Source organism: Schistocerca americana, chromosome 3, assembly GCF_021461395.2.
Source record: "Schistocerca americana isolate TAMUIC-IGC-003095 chromosome 3, iqSchAmer2.1, whole genome shotgun sequence".
NCBI lineage: Eukaryota > Metazoa > Arthropoda > Insecta > Orthoptera > Acrididae > Schistocerca > Schistocerca americana.
In genome coordinates, this window is record NC_060121.1 from 768614767 (window position 1) to 768637843 (window position 23077).

Below are 23077 nucleotides of genomic sequence, written 5' to 3' on the forward strand. Positions count from 1 at the left end.
TGTTATAATAAGTTCCGTTGGACAGAAAGCAACAGAAGAGTTGGTAAAACCTGATTTGCAAGGAATTATTAAATGGTTCTCTGAAAATGGACTCTGTAGATACCTCTTCAAGGAGCTAGGCATTTTATCCGCACCATCACAATGCATATATTCCCTAATGAAATTCTCATAAGTAATACTAGAGGGAAAAATGACGTTTATTACCCTTTGTTAAAGCTCTCAGTGGCTAATAAATGATTAAAATACGCAACAACAACAAAGTTTTGATCATTTTCCCAATAAAATAAAATGTCTGACAGGAAGCAAAGCAAATTTTAAATCTAACTTTAAATTATTTCTCCGGTATAGTTTCTTCTGTTCTATTGAGGAATTTATCCTTAAAAACTGGTAGCCAGTTAAACAAAATTAAGTGTAGTTGCATGAGGAGGACTAAAAATAATAATGTGTCCATTAACGTTAGCAATGGTCATTTATACGGATGCTGTAAACTGCACGTTCTGAAACTTATCATTATAAAATAAAATGTCACATTTTGTGTAACTTTTGAAGAAAAGTAAAAAAATTAATAATGAAAAATATTTTCGTATAAAAACTGTAATGTATTTGAAGGACAAAGAATATATTGTATTGCGTAGCATTGTAACGAAGCAGTTGCATTAAACTCTGTGACACTAAAATTTTCTGAAACAAAATATATTGTTACCTGGAAAAGTAAGAGGTACGTTAATGAGTTCTCTGTTTCGAAATATATAGCTCATAATAGTTCATATTTTGGTAAAACCCTGTCAGCAAATCATCTGCAGAATCCTTTAGTGGGTCAAAATGATGTGTATATGAGTTTCTTCATGTTTCAGTCGAATAGGTATTTAGATTGTGCACTTATTGTTTGAGAACAGGACGACCGCATGTCATATCGCGTTGTGTTGTCTAAATATTGTTTACATTCAAGATCGAACCTGGAGTTCTTTTCTTGGAGTCCAAATTAATATATGTAACCACATTCATTATGCGGAAATTAACACATTATTACCACGGTCATAAAAGTTTTCAAACAATGAAGATGTAAAATAGCCACCATGGTACGATACATTCTGCGATGGAATGTAGTGGTAAGAAGGAAAAATACACAATGTTGTACGTATATGATGTACTTGATTCTGATAATTGCGTCGTACCATCGTATTTGTGATGTACTTTTCCTGAGGCAAAACATTCTTAAATGTACTGCATAAACGTTTGTCATATTTAAATATTTTTTCCAAGTTTTATGCCGCTAGTAAGGAAAAGTTATCTTACAGCTCCACATCATTTCGATGAAAGAATCGTTCAAATGATCTATGGAATATGTAACTAACTAACTAATTCACTAACTAGTTTAATGTTCTAGCCATTGGTGCTTGGTAAGTTGAGAAATTTAGTAATTAAGTAAATACACTGAATGTAATGCTTTTTGACTACAAACGAAGATAGTGTAACAGATGTCCTCACAGGGCACTGCTGGTAGTAGCACACTTTCAGTATAGGTTGAGATATTGTCATGTACGTTGTAGACAAGGAATCAAGTTGGTGAACTCATCAGTAGGTTATCAGTGGAGACGCTAGATAGAGTAGCATTAGATCAAGGTCACTGGTAAGAGAAGAGGGGACAGGATATTACACTTCTTGTGTCATCTTACACACTTGCACTAGTTATATTCCAGGTCACCCCTTACCCCCCTCCCCCTGGGAAATCACCACCAATTGTTCAAGGTCACTCCCACCACTCCAGTCCCTCTCTCACCCTCTCGGCCCACTCACCCCCTCTCCTCCCCTGGACAGCAAGGTTCAAGCATCTCTTCCCCTTCCTGCTTTTACAACCGGAACACACGTGTTAGTTCATTGTGGAGCTGTGCAGCATTGGGAGAGGATTAGGATGTGGCTATTTATTAATAACAAATTAATTTTATTGTAACTGCATTAAGTCATGTCACTCAAGTTCCTGATTGCAGTGTACAAGTGATAAATAATTATAGATTAGATCTATTATTTTTAATATTGCGTCGTTCCACTTGATAGCTAGGTTGTATTTGGTTATTTAAAAAATAATAACAGTAAGAATAATTCATAACAGTATATTTTCAAACACAAAAAACCAGAGGACGATGGAAGAGCCCCTCAGACTGGCAGGTAACGTTACAGGGCAACTCTGACATAACAGCAGAGGCAAATCTAATCTCCCTCAAAACATCGCTGACAGCATTTACAGAACCTCTCTCCAACGTAGGTAAATAATAGTCAGTTGTCTACGTGTCGAAAACAGTATATTTCCTAGTACTTAAATTGATGAAGAGAACAATCGGAAGAAATCGTTAAAAGCAAGATAAATTATTCAGAAAATTAGACAAATCCGAGCAACAGTATTTGGTGCTAATGCAAGTCATGTATATAAAACATATGAGACCTGTGATCAGCAAACTTCTGGTGATTTCATTTGTAACAGAGTCAATATGTGATCCTTGTGTACAATACCACTTTAAACTGCATCCAAATATCTTACGATTCCAAATATAGATGACGTGCAGCTCACATATTTTTTGAGAGAATATGACAGCATCCAGAGTGCAAATGAATAACGTTACCGTTTCCTCAGGCACAGAGAACTACCAGGAGTATGACAATTTCGTCTCATCACAATGTCTCCGTCAAAGGCACCGTCTTTCCACTATTAAAGCATGTGCAGTGTCAAACCGTCCCTTATATCTAGTCGTTATATTAAGGACCTACAGTCCCCATCAGCCACATATTCCTATTACTTCACCTGTATGATGTCTTTTTATTTCTAAGTCTACGTGTGACATCATGTCTCCCCCTCCCTCAGTACAAATGACGAGGTCACTACCAACTCCACAGCAATAAATGTACGTGGGTGTGTTTTAATGTACGGCAAAAAAGTGTGGCAATTTTGGGAAAAGACCATAAGATGTGGCTATACAGGATTTGTGTATTTATACGTAGAAAATAGTTCATATTTATGAAATAAGCACAGCATCAAATTATCTGAACATGTCTTGAATACTTTCCTAGAAAGCTACAGGTTTGTGCTCCCGTAGTTCTGTGTACATGAGCCAATAGTAACGTTATTTATTTGGATTCTGAATGTTGTGATATCTCTCCCAATACATGCGAGTTGCAAGTCATATGTCTGAAATCATAAAATGTTTGGATGCAGTGTAAAGTGGTATGGAAAAGGATATACAACAAATGGAATCACGAGAAGTTTGCTGATCACAGGTGGCATATATTTTCTCTACATGAGTTAGATTAGCACCTAATATTATTGCTCGTCATCTGCCTACTTTTTGATCCATTTATCTTGCTTTTAACCATTTTTTCGACTGTTCTCTCCATTAGTTTATGTCGCGGGGAATGTATAGCTTTCGACAGGCAGACACTTGACTGATTTGGATTAACCCATACTGGAGAGAGAGGAGTCTGGAGATACTGTCAGCTCTATTGCTGTTCATATCTCTAATCGCTATTGTGAAAAAGGGTACATCTACCTCTACCGATTCGCCATGGTCTCTCTGTATCGTTATCTGCTGACTACGAGGTCCTATCATCGTCCTCTGTTTTTAATTATTATTAATAGTATTGTTTAAATAGACATAACGCCCTAGTTAAGGAAGCGGAACTGGATTATGTTAAAAACTGATATTCTTCCATTAGTATGTATTTTGGTGCGTCGGGTAATATTGCGCATAGAAAAAAATCAAGTCCAACTTACCCCTGGCCCTGTCCATATTGCAGCACACGCATACAACATTGTGTAATTACGTCTAACTTACGTCTTTACTCAGAAGTTTTTGTTTCCGATATGAATAATCGACTAAACTGTGATTGATAGGTTGGGGTTCCAATGCATAATGTTGTTTGTCAATAATTTTAATTATTTGACGCAGAAATCCATTACACCAACTTGGGCTATTGCTATACTAATACGAAATAATGTATTATGAGATATTTACTACAAGAATGGGTACATAACCACTTGGTTAAGTAAGTACTGACGGCCAAAGTCTTGGTCATGCATATTATTTTATCAAAATACACGTTTTAGTTCTACTTAAAACCATATCAAAGTCATCCTTACATTCAAATGGTTCAAATGGCTCTGAGCACTATGGGACATAACATCTGTGGTCATCAGTCCCCTAGAACTTAGAACTAATTAAACCTAACGAACCTAAGGCCCGAGGCAGGATTCGAACCTGCGACCGTAGCAGTCGCGCGGCTACGAACTGAGCGCCTAGAACCGCGAGACCACCGCGGCCGGCCATCCTTACATTATGACAACCCTTTGTACTAGGGTATCGTAATCACGTTCTTCTACGCATTTGTTGGGGTTGGGTTGTGCTAGTCCCTTTGGAGTGACATCTTGCATTTTTATAGACATTGTGGCTGACACTTTAATAAACGTACACCTATAAGCATGCGTTTTCGGTGTGCAGAGCTACACTACATCCAAAACTCATGGATACTGATTGTCGTCACTGGATCCACACCCCATGGTCGTGGGGTATCCAAGTCGCAGCACACACAAAGTAGTGTAGTTGGATTGCAAGTCCTATCACATTTAGAAGGTATAACCAGAAGATCACGCGACTGGAAGAGCCACCATAATGACCTTTTCCTGAAGGATTTTGCTACTTGTGTGAATAATCATCATCAGTAAAACGCACATGCTGTTGGTGGATGTTCTGTCCATGTCGCTATTCTCTAATTCTTTCCACCGTATAGCCTATAAATTTATGAAGACTAAGATAGACTGACATTGTATCTAAACCAGCATCTTCCAGAGAATTTAAGTAAATACTTTGGCTTGTGTGGATGTACACTCGTTCCAGGTAATCAGGACAAATAACTACTTATAAAACTACGCTTTGTATGTCCACAGTTTTAGTTATTTAGCGTGAAAGTTGATTACAGGAACTGACAAAGAGCTATACTGACAGTTCTATTGTAGACTATATCTTGGTGGTATTCTATGTTTTACATCTGAATGACTATTTGTCGTAAGCAAATCAGTGTAGGATAAAATGGCTTTCCAGAAAGTTTCGTTAGTGTTAAGAATAATAACTCTAGTGACAGTAAATCAAAGAATGCAAAGTGCAGCTGTACATTGCTAAAGACCTGACTGACTTGGTGCCAAATATATAGATACCCAAAGAAGTCAACATGTCTAGCAGCTTAGACAATTACCTGTTTAAGTTTTCGAGTATCTGGAATTTTTGTGACAATTCATAACTAGTATTGCCCTTGGAGGTATGTAATTGAAGTTAATATAGTCTGTATTCTAATGAGTTGCTGTTTATCAAGTCTGAGTCCATTTGTGTTTCTTGTGGTGAGTGGTTAAGTCCTGCTCTACGCACTATCTATTGCATGTAGTCGAGAGAGCGATAATGTCTCATCGGCGCAGCGTAGCTAAGAACAATGATACATGTATGCCTTCACATCACACTTTTTTAAAATAAAATGCATTTATTATCCTACAACTTTTTGTGACGAAATTGTTTGCATTGTACTTTTCAACCAATGTGTTGAGACGTTCCTGTATTAATAAGGGTACCTCTTCCAAAAGAGAATCGTCCATTTACTCTGCCTTAAGATGTAAGATGATTTTGCTGTAGTAGATTTAAAGCACAAGAAGCATAAAGACGAGCAAAGTAACGCACCTATTGTTACAGCTTACCTGTCTGAGGTACATAACACTACGTACTTCAAACCTGGAGTGATACATCGCTCAATGTTTACCAGGTATGCGAAGAGTTACGTGATTCTCATCGTATAGTGGGAGATAAATCCATTGGGAAAGCAAAGTTCAAGAAGTTTAAGGATGGCATTAAGACTGATTTCCAAGATTACAGAGTAATGAATGCAGCTATATCTCTCTTTGCAGTATGTGTGTGTGTGTGTGTGTGCGTGTGTGTGTGTGTGTGTGTGTGCGCGCGTGCGTGCGTGCGTGTGTGTGTGTGTGTGTGTGTGTGTGTGTGTGTGTGTGTGTTTTAAGCACTGTTCTAGCACTGGAATATTATATCTGAAAATGTGCTACATTTGCACCACACTAAGTTAAATGTCAATATACTACCATAAGAAATACCTGTGACTGGCTATCATGATCTATGTAATCCACATAGTTACCTATCAGTTAAATACCACATTTCAGGAAATGTGGTTCACTGTAGTTTTCCGATGTGTTACGCAAAAATGCGTCATGTTACGTGATTTGCTCGTATACTACCAAAACAGAAAAAAAAATTAGAACGTCTTACGGTTGCCTTGATTCAGCGTCCGCTGGCTGCAGAGTGCATTTTGGAGGTGACGCATTACCCTCCTTATCGAGTGCCGGCGGCACATGGGCACTTCTCAGCTGCTGTTTCTTTTACTGGCCACAGAGTGGCCTCTGTTCGAGATGCTGCGATCGAAGATTCGTGGGCAGCGGGAAGGAAATTCGCCGTTACCGCGAGACTGGTCGGGATTGTCTGATACGGAGGAAGATTTACCGTAGTTATTTGTAGTCACCGATCATGGCACTGTACGTTTGGTGGTACTTCACTGGCTAAACGGCATATGTATATTTAAAGTGCAGACATGCTGTGTTTCTCAGGGTGATGGTTGCTCTCTGCACGTGAGAAGTCCCAAGCTGCAGTGGCAGCGTTCACCAGAGGCGGTCGCAGATGATTCAAGTACGTGCAGGTTGCTTTTGTTTCTTTTCAGCGGTCATTGTGCGCGCTTTGTTCGCAAGTTGATTCCTATTAGTTGCAATTATGCGTGAGTCTTTGGGGAATCATCTAAATTGTTATTAGTAATGGATGGATGAGATCTTCATCAGTGTGGCTGCAGAATGTACGAGGTGATGCTGAAAAGTAATACCTCCAAAACTTTTTATGTGAAAACTCTGAAAGCTTTCTCAACAAAACAAACTACAAAGCATCAACATTCTAGATCTTTATTCATGATGTCTGTATATTTATTTCTCAACACAGCAGCCCTGGGGATAAACATATTTCTCCCAACGACAGGCTTGTTTGTTGATACCGTCACTGTAGAATGTCCATACTTCGTCTTTATAAGGGCTTGAAGTCTGCTTGGGACATTTTCAGTGAGGTATCTGTATATCTGTTGAGGAATGGCAGGCACCGTCCCTCAAGAACGGAAACCAGGGAAGGTAGTGATGCTGGATGCTGGGGGTCTGAAGCGAAGTCGACGCTCTAATTCATTCCATAGGTGCTCCATTGGGTTTAGGTCGGAGCTCTGGGGAGGCCAGGCCATTTCAGGAACATTCACAAACTACCTCTCAAGGTAAAAGCTGAGGTGTTACTTCGCAAAGGGTACGGCTCTCACGCCTCGCGTCTCTCGTGACCTACTTGTCGACGGGACGATGAACTCTAGTCTTCCTTCCTAATGTCTACTGCATACTGTTCGTTCACTATGTTCGCTCAGAAACTAGTTGATAAGCACCTACAGTCACAAACAGCAGCAATCTCTGTCAGGTTGGAAACCGTCATTGACGAGGCATCAGGTTCCTTTCGGTGTGCACCTTTATACGACCACTGTTCTTACGTCATCCTATATGGTTTGCGAGGTGGACACCATTCCGAGTAATCACAGTTTCAAGTTCCATTTAAATATTCGGAGTAATATCAAATACTTATTCGCCAGTTTCTCTTGTAGGAAAGAGATTTCTGTGTTGTATCTAACATACGGTTTGTTTACTGGAGAACATTCCAATCCGCACTAACTACAATCAACAAAATTATAGAAGAAGAAAAGCAATGAAAAGTGCATAACACTTTTACACTCATGTTAAAAAAGTCCCAACACCAAAAAATAATTATTGTACAATAATTAAATTCAGTTAGTCGATGAAAAAAGGAAGTACAAACATGCTGACGGAAATTCAGGATTATAGAAATATAAGTCACTGAGGAACGAAAGAAGTAGGAAGTGTAGGGAAGCTGAGATGAAATGGCTGCAGGAAAAATGTGAAGAAATCGAAAAAGAGATGATTGTTGGAAGGACTCACTCAGCATGTGGGAAAGCAAAAACAACCTTCGGTGAAATTAAAAACAAGGGTGGTAACATTAAGAGCGCTACAGGAATTCCACTATTAAATGCAGAGGAGACAGCGGATATGTGGAAAGAATACATTGAAGACCTCTATGAGGATGAAGATTTGTCTGATATGATAGACGAAGAAACAAGAGTCAATTTAGAAGAGACAGGAGATCCAGTATTAGAATGAGAATTTAAGAGAACTTTGGAGGTCTGAAGATAAAATAAAGCAGAAGGGATAGGTAACATTCCATCAAAATTTCTAAAATCATTGGGGGAAGTGAAAACAATACGAATATTCATGGTGGTGAGTAGAATGTATGAGTCTGGTGACATTCTACCACTTGTATACAAACCAGACGGCAGTTCTACGAGTCGAGGGCCATGAAAGGAAAGCAGTCGTTGAGAAGGGAGAGGGCCAGTGTTGCAGCTTATCGCCAATGTTATTCAATCTGTACACTGAGCGATCAGTAAAGGAAACTAAAAAAAACATTGGGAGTAGGAATCAAGGTTCAAAGAGAAGAAAGAAAAACTTTGGTGTCTGACGATGCCATTGTAATTCGGTCAGAGACAGCAAAGGCCTAGGAAGAGCAGTTGAACGGAATGGACAGTCTGTTGAAAAGAGGATATAACATGAACATCAACAAAAGGAAAACAAGAATAATGGTATGTTGTCGAATATACCAGGTGATTTTGAGGGAATTAGATTAGGAAACGAGACACTTTAAGTAGTAGATAAGGTTTTTTTTTGTTTTGGTAGCAGAATAACTGATGGTGGGCGAAGTAGAGAGGGTATCAAATGTAGGCTGGCAACGGCAAGAGAAGCGTCTCCGGAGAGAAGAAATTTGTTACCTTCGGATCTATGACAATTTAAGTGTTTGGACGTCTTTGGTGAAAGTACTTGTATGGAGTGTAGCCGTGTATTGGAGTGAAACATGGATGATAGGTCACATGTGTGTCCTATGCACACTCATATCAGGCTTTTCACCCGAGATTTTTTTCGTCATAAAATACGCCTGGAGAAATTGATGGATGATATGAGTTTAGACAAGAATAAATGCTTTTGAAATGTGGTGCTACAGAAGAATGCTGAAGATGAAATTGGTAGATCATTTAACTAATGAGAAGGTACTGAACAGAACTGGGAAGGAAAGAAACCTGTGACACGACTTGACTAGAAGACTGACTGATAGGAAACATGCTGATACACCTATTTAGTGTTGGAGGGAAGAGCGGCGGTACGATTGATAACGTTTGCTTGGGCATACGGTTTTTGAAATTGAACATTCTCTGTAAGACTCGAATTTTCTACTGCTGGCACCTCTCGCTCTTCTCACAGTTACTTAACGAAGTTGCTTTGATGGGAGAACTTTAGCTGACTAATCGTTACACTTCTCGTCTTCGTACAAGGCTTGGGAGTCCGAGATTATTGACATCGATGCATTTTTTCAAGTCATCACTCTTTCGATTGATTTAATTCTGCCCTCTTTCTTACCTGTAATATCAAAATCTTCTCATGCCCACATAACTTTCTTTTGTCTGTCCCTCCTGTTTTCCCCTGTAGTGCTCCTTCCAGCGCCCACTTAACTATCCCTGGATGCCGAAGCAGAGGTCCCTCTAACATGACCCTTCTCCTGGTAAGTGTCTTTTATAGACTCCATTCTTCATTTCTTCTTTGTATAACTTTTTTATTTCATAATTAATTTGTACACTTAATTTTTAACTCGCAGTGTTAGTGCCAAATTACAAATTCTTCTTCTCTGAATTTCCAGTGATCCACGTCTCACTTGCATACGATTCTGTACACTTTCAGGAGCTTCTTCCCAAATTACATATCGATAACTTATGTCAATAGAGTTCTGTTACTGAAGCTAGCTTTCTTCGCCTATAATAATCTGCATGTGATATTTTCCTTTTTTCGGCAATCCTGTTTAATCCTGCTACCTACACGGGAGTGTTCACTTCTATCACTAGCGTGTCGTTTGCAGTTTTGATGTCAAGTAAGTGACTATTCTTCATCGCCTTTGTTTTCGTTCCACACTGACGGAGAAAAAAATCACAGCACCAATAAGGAGTTGTGTGACATGAAGGAAAGTTGGTAGGCGTGTTACTACATCTGAGAGATGATGTCTATTCGGATTTCGGGCCAGTCACACATGACTGACGCTAGTAGCGGCGCTTTGAGGATACAAATAGTGTTTGCTTTAAATATGTGCTGTGAGCGTTAGTTACCTTTGAGATGGGACGTCGTGAGTTGATGTTTATCAAGAATGCCTTTATTTCGACGAAGACGCCAATATCAACAACTCGCTGAGTTTGAACTAGGTCGCGTAATAGCGCTGCGAGAAGCTGGGTGTTCCTCCTGCAATATTGCATCAAGACTCGGCAGAAATTTAGCCGCTGTAAATCATTGATGGCAGCGGTGGTCACGAGAATGTACTGTTTTAAGAACACCGGGCTCCGAACGGTGTGATAAACCTTTTGCATTTCCTTTATGTTTTCGTCTTCCTCAAAGGCAAAGAGACAAAATGAAGCGGTAGCCCATCATAGAGCCTATGCCTACCGTCATGTATTTTTTGACTTTCAGTTGTTAATAAACAGAGGATTTTTTCTGGTACCGGTAGGAGGAAGGGGGGATTCGCGCTCAGCTAGTGAAAGAGTGAGAAGCACGTGAATTTTTTAGCGAGTAATTGTAGGCCGCCATTTTGGGGTCGCTATGAATAAGTGAGGAGTGTGGATTTCATATGTGCACCGTTTAGAAAAATACAGTATTGCTTTATTAACAGAAAGGTCGTGTGAGTTGTTATTTCAAATAGTACAATAATTACAATAACTGAAGCCCACCTGTGTACTTTGGAAAATTACGAAGATCCGATAAGCTTAATAGGAACACGGTCAAGACTTCAAAGGTGAACGCGGCGACCAAACGTAGTATTATAAAGAATGGTAAGCACAAATCTACAGCGGAGAAAGAAACTACTCCGCCCTGCAAAATAATATGAACTAATACGGACTTATTTCCAGGCATAGCTCAGCTTATTGTACTTGTCATTCACGCCGAAAAATTAATCTCATTAATTCAATACATTTTAAAAAGCCACGCATTTTATTATCATCTAATCCATTATTTTATTATACTATAAAGTGGCGACAGGTGACAGGCACGATACGCAGTGGGAAAAACTGTGAGTACTAGTATTGTTAGGAAAACGAATATACATGTATGTTAACGATTTCTCTATGTTCCATGTACGCTGATGATGTGACGGAGACGATGATGTGGTACTGAAGAAATGCTATAAAAAGGAAATAATAAATAAATTAGAAGGAAAAAAGGCGACAATACCAAGAGCACACAACAAAGCACAATAGAGGAAGTACGATTTACAAGACAACAATCAGGTAGGACTGCGCAATGCATATAGAGAATGCGTTCCCAGTAGACCTATTAGAAAATCCATCCACCTATTTCCTAAATTCCAGAACCTAAAGCTTCAGATATTAACGCTATTGTAGTCAAGAGGAGATAATGACATTTCTTTATTAGTATAGAAAGTATATTGACTAAAGAATAGCTGAGACTATAATTACATACAACTGTATATGCATTTTTTTCGCGTGAGAAGTAGCGCGGAAGTAAAATCTTAAAAAAGAAAATTTTTATTTTGATAACTGCAGTGGTATAAGGATTTCTATAATGGAGGGTCAAAACAATAAGGAAATGTCATTCGAAAATCATAATGCGAATGTAGTGGATGTTCATTTGCAAAATGCAACAATGAGTGGTTTGGAACTGTTTAACGGTGATTATTTGGATGCTGGGCGCGACATGCCATTGTTGCATTCGACGCCCGTGAATACAGAACATTTAATTACAAGCAATACGTTAATTACAGTAGACGTAACTAATGGCACCTCGAGGCCAGAGATTATTTTAAATGAGAGCAGTACGCGTAGTACGGACACAGATACTGACAGGCGTAGGCCGGAAGTGAATACGGAAGATATGCAAGCCTTTTTCGAGCCTTAACAGAATCCATACAAACAAGCATGAATGCAATGAAAGCAGACATAAATTCAAAAATGTCGGGCTTAGAGACTAAAATGTCAAGTTTACAAACGATACAAGCAGACATGACCACAGTAAAGTCCGAGATCGAGAAGGTTAATACAAACATGACACACATTTCAGACGACGTAAAAAATTTGCGCACAGAACTCAATAGTCTGGACACGAAGTTCACACAGCAGATTTCACAAATCTCCACGGAGGTGGATAGTAAAATTAATGAACAATTACAAATTTCGGTTCACGATATGGGTGAGAAATTAAAAGGCATAGTGGGCGAAAAATTTGAAACACTAACACACACGTATCGACAGGAGCTATCCGGAATTAGAGAAACCCAAGAGAATTTACAGGCAATGCAAAAGAATACGCAGGTCAACTTAGACAATGTACAATCAGATGTAGCGAAACTACATTCTTTCTGTAACGACTTGCCAGAAAATGTAGAAAAAATCACATTGGAGGTAGGATTACTCAAGTTAGAACACAAGAGGATCAACTCAGACATTGTGCACCTTTATGAATCGGTAAAGAGCAATGCAAAAGACGACAATACAACGTTCGCAGAAAAATGCGTACGTGAACAGCGTACCTATGTGGAAGCGGTAAAGGAAGTAATGGGGGACAAGGAAGAAGAAATCTTAAAACGCGTAGAACATGATATCAGGCAGTTAGAACAACGGTTAAGAGACGAAATAGTTAACAAACAAAGTACGGTAATATCATCGCCTGGGGCGGTAAGCGGAGCGATAAACAGCCATCCGCCAGTGGGAGGAATCAGTGGCGCGGACAACAATGCCCAACCCATGCCGTGCGACCGCATGTCGACGCGCGACGCGAGCAGCGGGCAAAACTTTGCTGAAACAAATATACCATCACCGCAGGGAAATGCTGTTCCGCCGTGCTGGACAGCGTTGTTAATGGATGAGAGCTTAATAAAACATCGACAGTTTCCCGTATTCTCAAATGAGAAAAAGCGAACGCACCCAGTAGTGTTTGTCCGAGCCTTTAGAAACGTACTGCTCAGGACTTGGACAGAAGCTCAAAAAATTAAATATGTAGTAGGACACACCGAGGGTGATGCCCTTTTGTGGGCTACGGAGATGTCAGAACTTTGCGAGACATATGAGCAGTTTGAGAATGCATTTTTAGATAAATACTGGTCAACAGCTATCCAGGAGAGGTTAAGACGAGAGGTATTTAACCCAGTACCATATCATTCAAAATTCGGGGGGCTAAGAAGCTATTTTGAAAAATACCTAAACAAGACCCGTTACTGGAATAATCCGATATCTCATGTCGATGTACTGAAAATCTTAAAGAACAAGTTACCTGCAAATGTTAGGGAAAAATTAATAACTGTTCCCGAATATGATCTCGAGTATTTTCTTTCAGTGCTCGACTCAATAGATCTGATTCATGAGGATGGGCAAGCCACACCTAGTTATCGTAACGGTAATGGGCACAACCCAAACGGGAAGAACTACGGTAACGGCAACGGCTTTGGAAATTATAACGGTCGTGTGCGTATGAATGAATGGCATCCGTATGTACTGCCGCGCCACAACGGAAATCCGTACAATCGGTCTACCTACCAGCCACAGAGTGGCCGAGGGTCGTACGAAACTAAGTATCAGAGACAATAGAAACTCGAGGGAAAACTTCGACAATGGGCGACAAGGAAATGCAAATTACCAGGAACGGAATATGCAACACAGGGATCCGAGAGATAATAGGCAGCCCGTACAGTCAAATCGAAACAACCGGGACACGAACTGGCGAGCACGCTAACATACAGTAAACATAGTAGAAGTGACGGCAGAAAATGAAACAATACCTTTACCGGCCCCAGGAAATAATAATCGAGCGTGACTAGAGAAAGAAGGTAATGAACTGTCAGTGTGCCACAGTACTAATATGAGCGACTTAAACACTAAAGCGAACAGGAACGGAAAGGAGGAAGCAGACACTGAAACAAACCTACACATACAGCATATCCGGAATCTATTTTTAAGGTATGATAAGGGCGCAGAAATGAAAGAAGACTTGTTTATCGAAGAGAAAGAAACAACACGCAAGGTAAGTGAAATTATTCAAGCAATAATAAAGGTAAAGGTGGGAAACATAGATGTACTAGTTGTTTTGGATACTGGCGCGTCGACAAGCCTGATGTCTACTAGCTTGTTCAAAGAGATAGCGAGGGAAGTAAATGTTCCCACACTACCTGTAGAGAACTGTAAGATCGTAACGGCGACGGGAAGTAAATCTAAAGTTATAAAATTACAGGCCAGCATACCCATTAGCATATGTGGCGTAATTTTGCAGTGTACTTTCTTGTTGGTAGACAAACTTATAGTGAACTGTATGCTTGGTATGGAGGTGTTCAGAAGATATGGGATAAAAATAGATATTGGCAGCGGGGAATGCCAGTTTCATGTAGGGGAGCGCACGCTGACTATGGACTTAATAAGAACTACAATGACAAATCAGGTTAGGCCGATACCAGACATTAATGTTAAATTTGTCTACCCTCAACCCATAATGGTAAAGGAGATGGAACTTGATGACTCTGGTAGGGAGATCCTCGATGAGCAAATAGTAGACAGTAAAATAAATAAATCCACTTGTCTTAACAATGAACAGCGAAGTGAACTGACAAAATTACTCTTCAAATATCATAACGTTTTTCGTAAACAACCTAGTGTTATTAAGGGATATGAATATAAAATGGAAGTATACCCGCATGAAACTTATTGTAGAACGTCTTATGGCACCCCTTGGGCAAAGAAAGAGGCAGTAAGAAAGGAAATAGAGCGTATGATTAGTTGGAGGGTTATTGAAACATCGCACTCACCTTACTGCAGTCCGATTCTCGCAGTTGGTAAAACTGACGGAACGGTGCGGTTGGTGTTAGACGCGAGGGAAATAAACAAAATCATCGTTCCTTTAAGAACAAGGCCAGAGAATCTAGAAGAGCAGTTATTAAAGTTCCATGGCGTTAAGTATTTAACATCCCTTGATTTGAAAGCTTCGTACTGGCAAATTTTATTACATGAAGAGAGTGGAAAGTATACAGCTTTCATAAATGCCGGGAGGAGCTACCAATTTAGGGTGCTGCCTTTCGGATTAAATGTGAGCGCTGGTGTATTTATTGAAGCATTAGACAGGGTTCTTGGACCGGAACTGCTTAGCCACGTTACACTCTACGTTGATGATTTATTAATTGCAACTCAAACATGGGATGAACATGTAAGTATTTTGGAAAGGATTTTGCAAAAATTTGATGAATACAATGTCACAGTTAACTTTAAAAAGTCTGAATTCGGAAAGGAAAAAATAAAATTCTTAGGGCATATTATTTCACCAGTAGGAATTCTACCTGACCCCAGTAAACTAGATGCGATACGGAATTTCCCAACACCCTATACTAAGAAACAATTAAATGGTTTTCTAGGTATGGCCTCGTTTTTCAGGAAGTTCCTGCCACAACAATTGTTGAACAGTAGTTCACTATTAAACTTACTGCGTAAAAATCACAGTTGGTTGTGGACTAAAGAATGTGAAAATGATTTTCAGCAGATTAAGCAGGCGCTGATTAACGCGCCTATCCTGAAACACCCAAATATGGAATTGGATTTTTGTTTAAGCACCGATGCTAGTTATCAGGGGCTCGGTGCGTGCCTGTTTCAAATAATAACAAAGGATGGTAAGGAAGAAGTCAATGTAATCAGTTTTGCCAGTAGAACCCTCACAGAATGTGAAAGATCTTATTCCGTAACTGAGCTAGAAGCATTAGCAGTAGTTTGGGCGTTTCGTAAATTTCAATATTATCTTTGGGGAAAACATACCAAAGTTTACTGTGATCATCAAGCCTTGTCTTTTCTTCTGACGTGCAAGTTGTTACATAAGAGAATAGCGAGGTGGTGCCTGTATGTCCAAGAGTTTAATTTTGAGATAGTGTACATAAAAGGGGAACAGAATGTTTTGGCAGATGCACTATCACGGTTACCTCAAGGTCTTACCGATTTCCACGAGTTAGAGGAACAAACATCAGACTTCAAGGTCCTTTTAATAGAGGATGGAACTTTTAAACCATATTATATTAAAATGTGCAAAAACATGCAACGTTTACAGGAAGAAGACCCGAGATGGAGCAAGGTAAGGAAAAAATTGCAAGCTAGAACACACAAACGTTTAGAGCAGTATTACATTATACATAATGGCGTCCTCTTTCACAGAAGAGATCGACGAATGGATAAGTGGTGTGTGTGCATTCCTCAGGAATACGTGGAAAACTTAATTCAACACACGCACCGCACATGGGGGCACTATGGAGTGCTGAAGTGTGCCGCCAAAATTTCTACGTATTGTTATTTCCCTAATATGAGGCGACGTATAGAGCAAGTAATCAGACGCTGTGCGGTGTGTCAAAAGGTCAAACATCAGAATAGGACCTGTCTTAACGCACTAAACCCAATAATACCAAAGCAACCAAGAGATCTTGTATCTATTGACGCCGCAGGCCCTTATCCCCAAGCCCGCGGCGGAGTTAAATACATCGTAGCCCTGTATGATGTTTTTAGTAAGTATCTCCAGCTGTACGCAGTCAAAACAGTTAGGTCAGGGCCAATTATAAGGCGAATTCTGGAAGACTACATACCACGCATCGGGAAACCACAGGCAGTCCTAACTGATAACGCCTCAAATTTTACATGTGACCAATGGAAATCATTTTTAAAATCACAAAACATACGTCATATTTTAGTATCCAAGTTCCACCCGGAAGCAAGTCCCGTCGAACGGTGCTTCCGTGAATTTAATAGGTTTATCCGCATATATATACCACAGAACCAAAGGAAATGGATAGAATACCTGGGTCCGTTTCAGCACATAGTAAATCACCTACCACACACATCCACAGGGCACACACCGGCCGAACTAATGTTTGAAAAGATGGAGCTAGATGAATGGGCAAAACCGATACCTAAATTAAGGCACAAAGACGTAATCTTAGAAGAGAAAGTACGGCGAGCGCTAATAACATTGGAAGAGCAAGCTCAGTTAAGGAAAGGAATTTAGGACAGGAAATTGAAAAACGTAACAGAATTCCAGATTGGACAGGAGGTACTACTAAGAACGCATCCGAAATCATCGAAATTAAAGGCATTGAATAGAAAATGGCAATTGTTATATGTTGGTCCGTATATCATTGTTGACAAGCCACATCCGGGGTGCTACTTGATAGGAAATATAAAAATGGTAAAATAAAAGGCATGTATCCACATAAAGATTTGCGGAAATTTATTAAATGAAAATTCAAATCTCATTCTGTCCTTATCTGTTGCATCAGTAAAACGCAAGAAGGTAGGAGGTTTGTCGCTCTTTGACGAATAAACCACTGGCGCTCGGTTCCTCTCCAGCTAGGGGGTACAATATTTATATTTCCGGTGCCCTCTCCCTCTTCTACTATCCTGCTTAATCAATAAGGAATGTTCAATCTTCTTTTACTATCTAACATGCAGAGAGTGAGATTCAGCCTAGTGAAAATAAACTTTTCTTGTATTTTGATATTGTACTTTCTTAAGACTTAATTCACAGCGCGCGAGCTTTAAGCGAGAGGCAAGAGCGATGGGGTATACTGAGCCGTGCTGCCGCGCTTAAAGCAGAGCGTACTTCAACGATTATATACGGAGCGGCTTAACAGCTGATCGTAGGGGCCAAGTAGGCAAAAAGCAAGGTTTAGTTCAGTGTCCCCTGTACGATGCGCAAAGACACACTGCGCACCGCGACGGAAACCATTCTAGAATTTAAGCGAATCGGCATCCACACCGCCTAACCAGCTGGACAAAATAGGAGCAATAGGAAATAGAGTACCTATCAGCTAGTTACTCTCACGTAGATGAGCAACACAAACTAAACGAACAGAGACATTTATTCCTAAGTCGGTGACTATACTGTAAAGAGCATTAATGTTAAGAGTTAATCATTAGTTTAAGCATATGCAGCTTTAAGAAAATGAGCACATGGACGCAAGTAAGCTATAAGGAGAGTAGAATACGCTAAATTTGTGAACTCAACATATTCTATTGAATGTACATAGCTAGGAATAAGTATAAGTATTCGAAGTAGAAGAGAATATATACAGGAAATGACCTATCCGACTATATACAACAGGACTAAGACAAGTTGAAAAAGGAAGTAACAACATGTACACTTGAAAGAACGCGATTAGCACATAACTTAAGAGCTAAGCGACTTACATACAACACATACGCGAGCGACGATGTGAAAGGTAGAATGAGACATAAACATAGAAAAATGCGTGTGACTGAGACGTGCGTGTGACTGAGACATAAACTATAAAATAACATATCGTAGAACTACACTTCTTTACAGACAACATTAGAAGTAGTGAGCTTAATGTACAGGGAGAATACATATCCACAAATTTGTTATTATAGAGCTCACCTATGTTAGTTGCTATTAATTACACGATACCTTATAGTATAAGCAGCAAAATAAAGCTGTAAACATGAATTGAACAACACGCGGGAGATAAGCTAAGTAAATACAAACACCAACCAATAGGCACACAACGTAATTGCATGAACTTAAAACAAAAGAACTGAGGTAAGTACTGTATGTTTACAAAAGCGATATGGAGAAATAAATGAAATTTCACTGCTGGATAATATTTTGAAGTAGAGAGAGTGAAAGGTTTATTAGATTCGATTGAAGGTATTAATTAGTTAATTTACGTTTGTGGTGACTTACCGTGCATGGAGTGAATCTAGGAAGAGAATGAAAGTGTATTAGAGTAATACGAGTTTATTTATATTTGTGGGAAGAAATAAATAGTGCGGTGGTTCTAGTGTGAGAACCCGGTAGGTAGTACATGAGTATAAATGGCGATTTATGTGGAAAAATTTTAATGAATAATTATATGGGTATACGGCGGTGAATATGAAGATTAATGTTACAAGGGTACCTAGGAAAGGGCCACGAAGCTGACGTAAGAAAGAATACACTATATAGTTTTAAGTCTTAGAATGAATGGTTGTATGAGTGGGGAAAGCAAAGTATGATGATGCATGTACGGTAAGTAATTATGAAAACGAACATCACGAAGAAGCAGTGAGTAGTATAGGAGAAACAGTGAAGTCGATAGTAACAATGGTACATGATAAACATTTAAAACACACCACAGCACAGTGATTTGCTACACAGACATCAGAATGTAAAACAACCTAGTATGAAAAATATTTCCTTAGCGACTAACTGTTACAGCTCGAGAAACTATAAGGTTAATATAAATGAAAATATGATACACGATTCGTATGAGGAATGAACACAAAATGCAGTGAAACAATATTTTCTACACTGAGTTCTTGCACGCAGAAGCGAAAGCATCATTTTAGCACTTGCGCGTTCTTATCTATCGGTAATGAATTATGAGTGGAGCAACACATGACAAAAATACGGTAAAATTATCGGTCACACGTCACAAAGGTAAACATGTGCATGTCGTCGAATCAATAAGGCAGAAATATGGCTTGAAATATATATTCACGAATGTGGAATATTACGACGATTAACAAGCAGTGATGAAGTCAGGTTTGTCAAGGGATAAAACATTCCCCACACTCGCTCACAAACGAGCATTTGTAAATATTATACATAGTATGAAGATTTATCAAATGCCAAGGATAGAATAAGTACACTAACGACGCACTACAAATAGCAATCCTAGAAGCAGCTTGATCTCTGAAGCAGACCTTAGCAAATCCTGTTTTCCATGTAGTGAGTAGTGCTGGAACGTATTTTCTATGTGTATTTTTGATGCTAAAAAGACGCAGGAGGTTGGACCTGCAAGTCAAGAGAAAAACAAAAATTCAGAACAAATGAGAGATTCCTTCTAATTTACTTATTAGTGTGTAAGATGGATGATGCCTAACATGGAACCCATATAGGAAATATGAATGTGCCTTGTACATTTATGTGTCAACATTACTATTGCCAATGTCGATGTCTATGACAATATGTATGTAGTATTTTCTATTGTAGTTGTGGATGTAAAAACGCGCAGGAGGTCGGTCCTGCAAGACAATAACAAGAAAGAGCAAACATTCAGAACAAATGCAAAATTCCTTCTAATATACTTATTGCTGTGTCAGATGCTGCTTAACATAGAGTCCATATACGAAATGTGAATGTGAATTGGACATTTATTTGCCAACTATATAATTGTTAATGTCGATGTCCATATAAAATGTATGTATGTACTCTTTTCTTCTTTTCTATGTGTATTTGTGGACGTAAAAACGCGCAGGAGGTCGGTCCTGCAAGACAAGAATAGAAAATGCGAATGTTCAGAATAAATGAAAGATACTTCCTGATTTACGTATTAGTGTGTAAGAGGGTGCATGTCATGGAGTCCGTATATGAAATGTGGATGTGAATTGTAAATTTATGTGTCAACTCTTATTATTGTCAATGTTTATGTCTATGTATGTACTATTATCAATTTTATGTGAGATTTTATACTTGAAGAAGAACAACTTATGTATGTATGTGAAGTGCAACGCGACGGACGAGTAAAATACTCGCACGTGTGAAGTGATACAAAAATATTAAGGCGTAATAATATTGAAAATAACGGCTCAGCCGTAATATGAGTAAACGCTGCAGTCTAGCAAAGTGAATACAGAGAGTGTGATGCGTGTGCGACGGAGATATCAGAGGAAATCAGTATGACCACGAGTTGAGGTGTGGGAACCGCTAACTATAATGCACGTCGGAAGATAATGCCGTATCCTGCAGTGCGGCTCTTACCTTCAATGTCACTGGCCGAAATCCTCGCCCAGGCGCGAGATGAGGTATTGGTGTTCTTCGGTTGAGCGTTGGAGCTGAATCCGTCGTATCCAGTCTCCGGACTGGAGGGCAAATACAACACCGACTTCACGAGCCTGGAGCGACATTACAGTGTGGGCGCGGGCAGTGCTGCTGCTCACGTGGCGTTTGCGTCACTGAGTAGGGCGCGTTAAACAATGAGCTGCTGCTGGCCGTAAGTGCAGCGAACAATGAGATAACGTGTGTCGAAAGGGCAGCTTATCAGAATGGCTAATGAACCAAACACCAAGGAGAAAAACAATTATTAAAATATGGTGAAAGGACAATGTAAAAAATGTAACATTTTCCTCCTGATAATACTGCTTAATAAATGTAAGGAGAAATAAGAGACTACGACGTTAGCACGCCATGGACGTGCGATATGTAATATGAATATATGTGAATGTAATTACGTGATATAAGTATATGTGAATGTATTTATATGTATGAATTTGTAATGGCCAAGAAAATGAGCTTTTTAGATATATTTGTAGTAACATAAGAGTATTAAAACTCCATTGACGTGCACTAAGTGACTGAACTATGAGCCCCGAGGTTAATAAGACTACTGTATACTGTCTCCCTAAATAAAGAGACTATGTTTTCGTCTTCCTTAAAGGCAAAGAGACAAGATGAAGCGGTAGCCCATCATAGAGCCTATGCCTACCGTCATGTATTTTTTGACTTTCAGTTGTTAATAAACAGAGGATTTTTTCTGGTACCGGTAGGAGGAAGGGGGGATTCGCGCTCAGCTAGTGAAAGAGTGAGAAGCACGTGAATTTTTTAGCGAGTAATTGTAGACCGCCATTTTGGGGTCGCTATGAATAAGTGAGGAGTGTGGATTTCATATGTGCACCGTTTAGAAAAATACAGTATTGCTTTATTAACAGAAAGGTCGTGTGAGTTGTTATTTCAAATAGTACAATAATTACAATAACTGAAGCCCACCTGTGTACTTTGGAAAATTACGAAGATCCGATAAGCTTAATAGGAACACGGTCAAGACTTCAAAGGTGAACGCGGCGACCAAACGTAGTATTATAAAGAATGGTAAGCACAAATCTACAGCGGAGAAGAAACTACTCCGCCCTGCAAAATAATATGAACTAATACGGACTTATTTCCAGGCATAGCTCAGCTTATTGTACTTGTCATTCACGCCGAAAAATTAATCTCATTAATTCAATACATTTTAAAAAGCCACGCATTTTATTATCATCTATTCCATTATTTTATTATACTATAACGGCCACGTGGTACTAAAGAAAGGGAACACCATCGTAGGAGGCGTATGGCTCTCGTACTGCATCTGTAGCACCAATTTGAGGAGCATTTGGCCCCACAGTGACACAACGAACTGTTACAAATCGTTTACTTGAAGGACAGCTCCGAACCAGACATCCTGTAGTTTGCATTTCACTGAGCCATTTGTGACTTCAGTGGTGTTAAGCGAGGGTCACTGGAGCGCAGGATGAAGGTCTCTTGTGTTTTCTGATGGTCTGTGGTCACGATTTCGTATGACACCGGAAGCACTCTCGAGGCTACTCCACGCACCCTGACTGCAAATTTAAACGTCAGCCGGTGATCCGAATTGTTTTGCTGCCATTCATGAACAGCATTCCAGGGTTTTTTTCTAACAGAATACCGCGCGCCCACATACTGCTGTTGGAATCCAGCATGCTCTGTGAGCGTCGACATACTGTCGTGGCCTGCTAGATCACGAGATCCGTCTCCAATCGAGCACCTGTGGGACATCATCTAACGACAACTCCAGCGTCATCCACAAACAGCATAACCCGCCCCTGCATTAATCGTGCATGTGCAACAGGAATGGAACTCCATCCTACAAAGTGACATCCGGCACTTGTGCAACACAAGGCATGTACGTTTACATGCTTTCATTCAAGATTCTGGGCGTACCACCGGTTATTAATGTACCATCATTTCTCATTTGCTACGCTGACGTTGACCTGTGATCTTCAGTCTTAATGTATTACAAATGTTACCTAGATCGACAGGAAGTGCAAA

The 23077-nt window shown here is 39.6% G+C and overlaps 1 protein-coding gene across 3 annotated transcripts in view; it reads right to left on the reverse strand.

The window, feature by feature from the left end:
• Positions 1 to 23077, reverse strand: part of LOC124605807 (UDP-glucosyltransferase 2-like) — a 98660-nt gene that overhangs the window by 55647 nt on the left and 19936 nt on the right. Inside the window, exon 1 of one of the 3 annotated variants that reach the window (XM_047137711.1) lies at positions 5729 to 5773. The exons of the other annotated variants lie outside the window; for them this stretch is intronic. Within the exon in view, the coding sequence (XP_046993667.1) occupies positions 5729 to 5743 (15 nt within the window). The 5' untranslated portion in view covers positions 5744 to 5773. Of the gene's footprint in view, positions 1 to 5728; positions 5774 to 23077 lie in introns of those variants that run through there. 3 annotated transcript variants of the gene reach the window in all.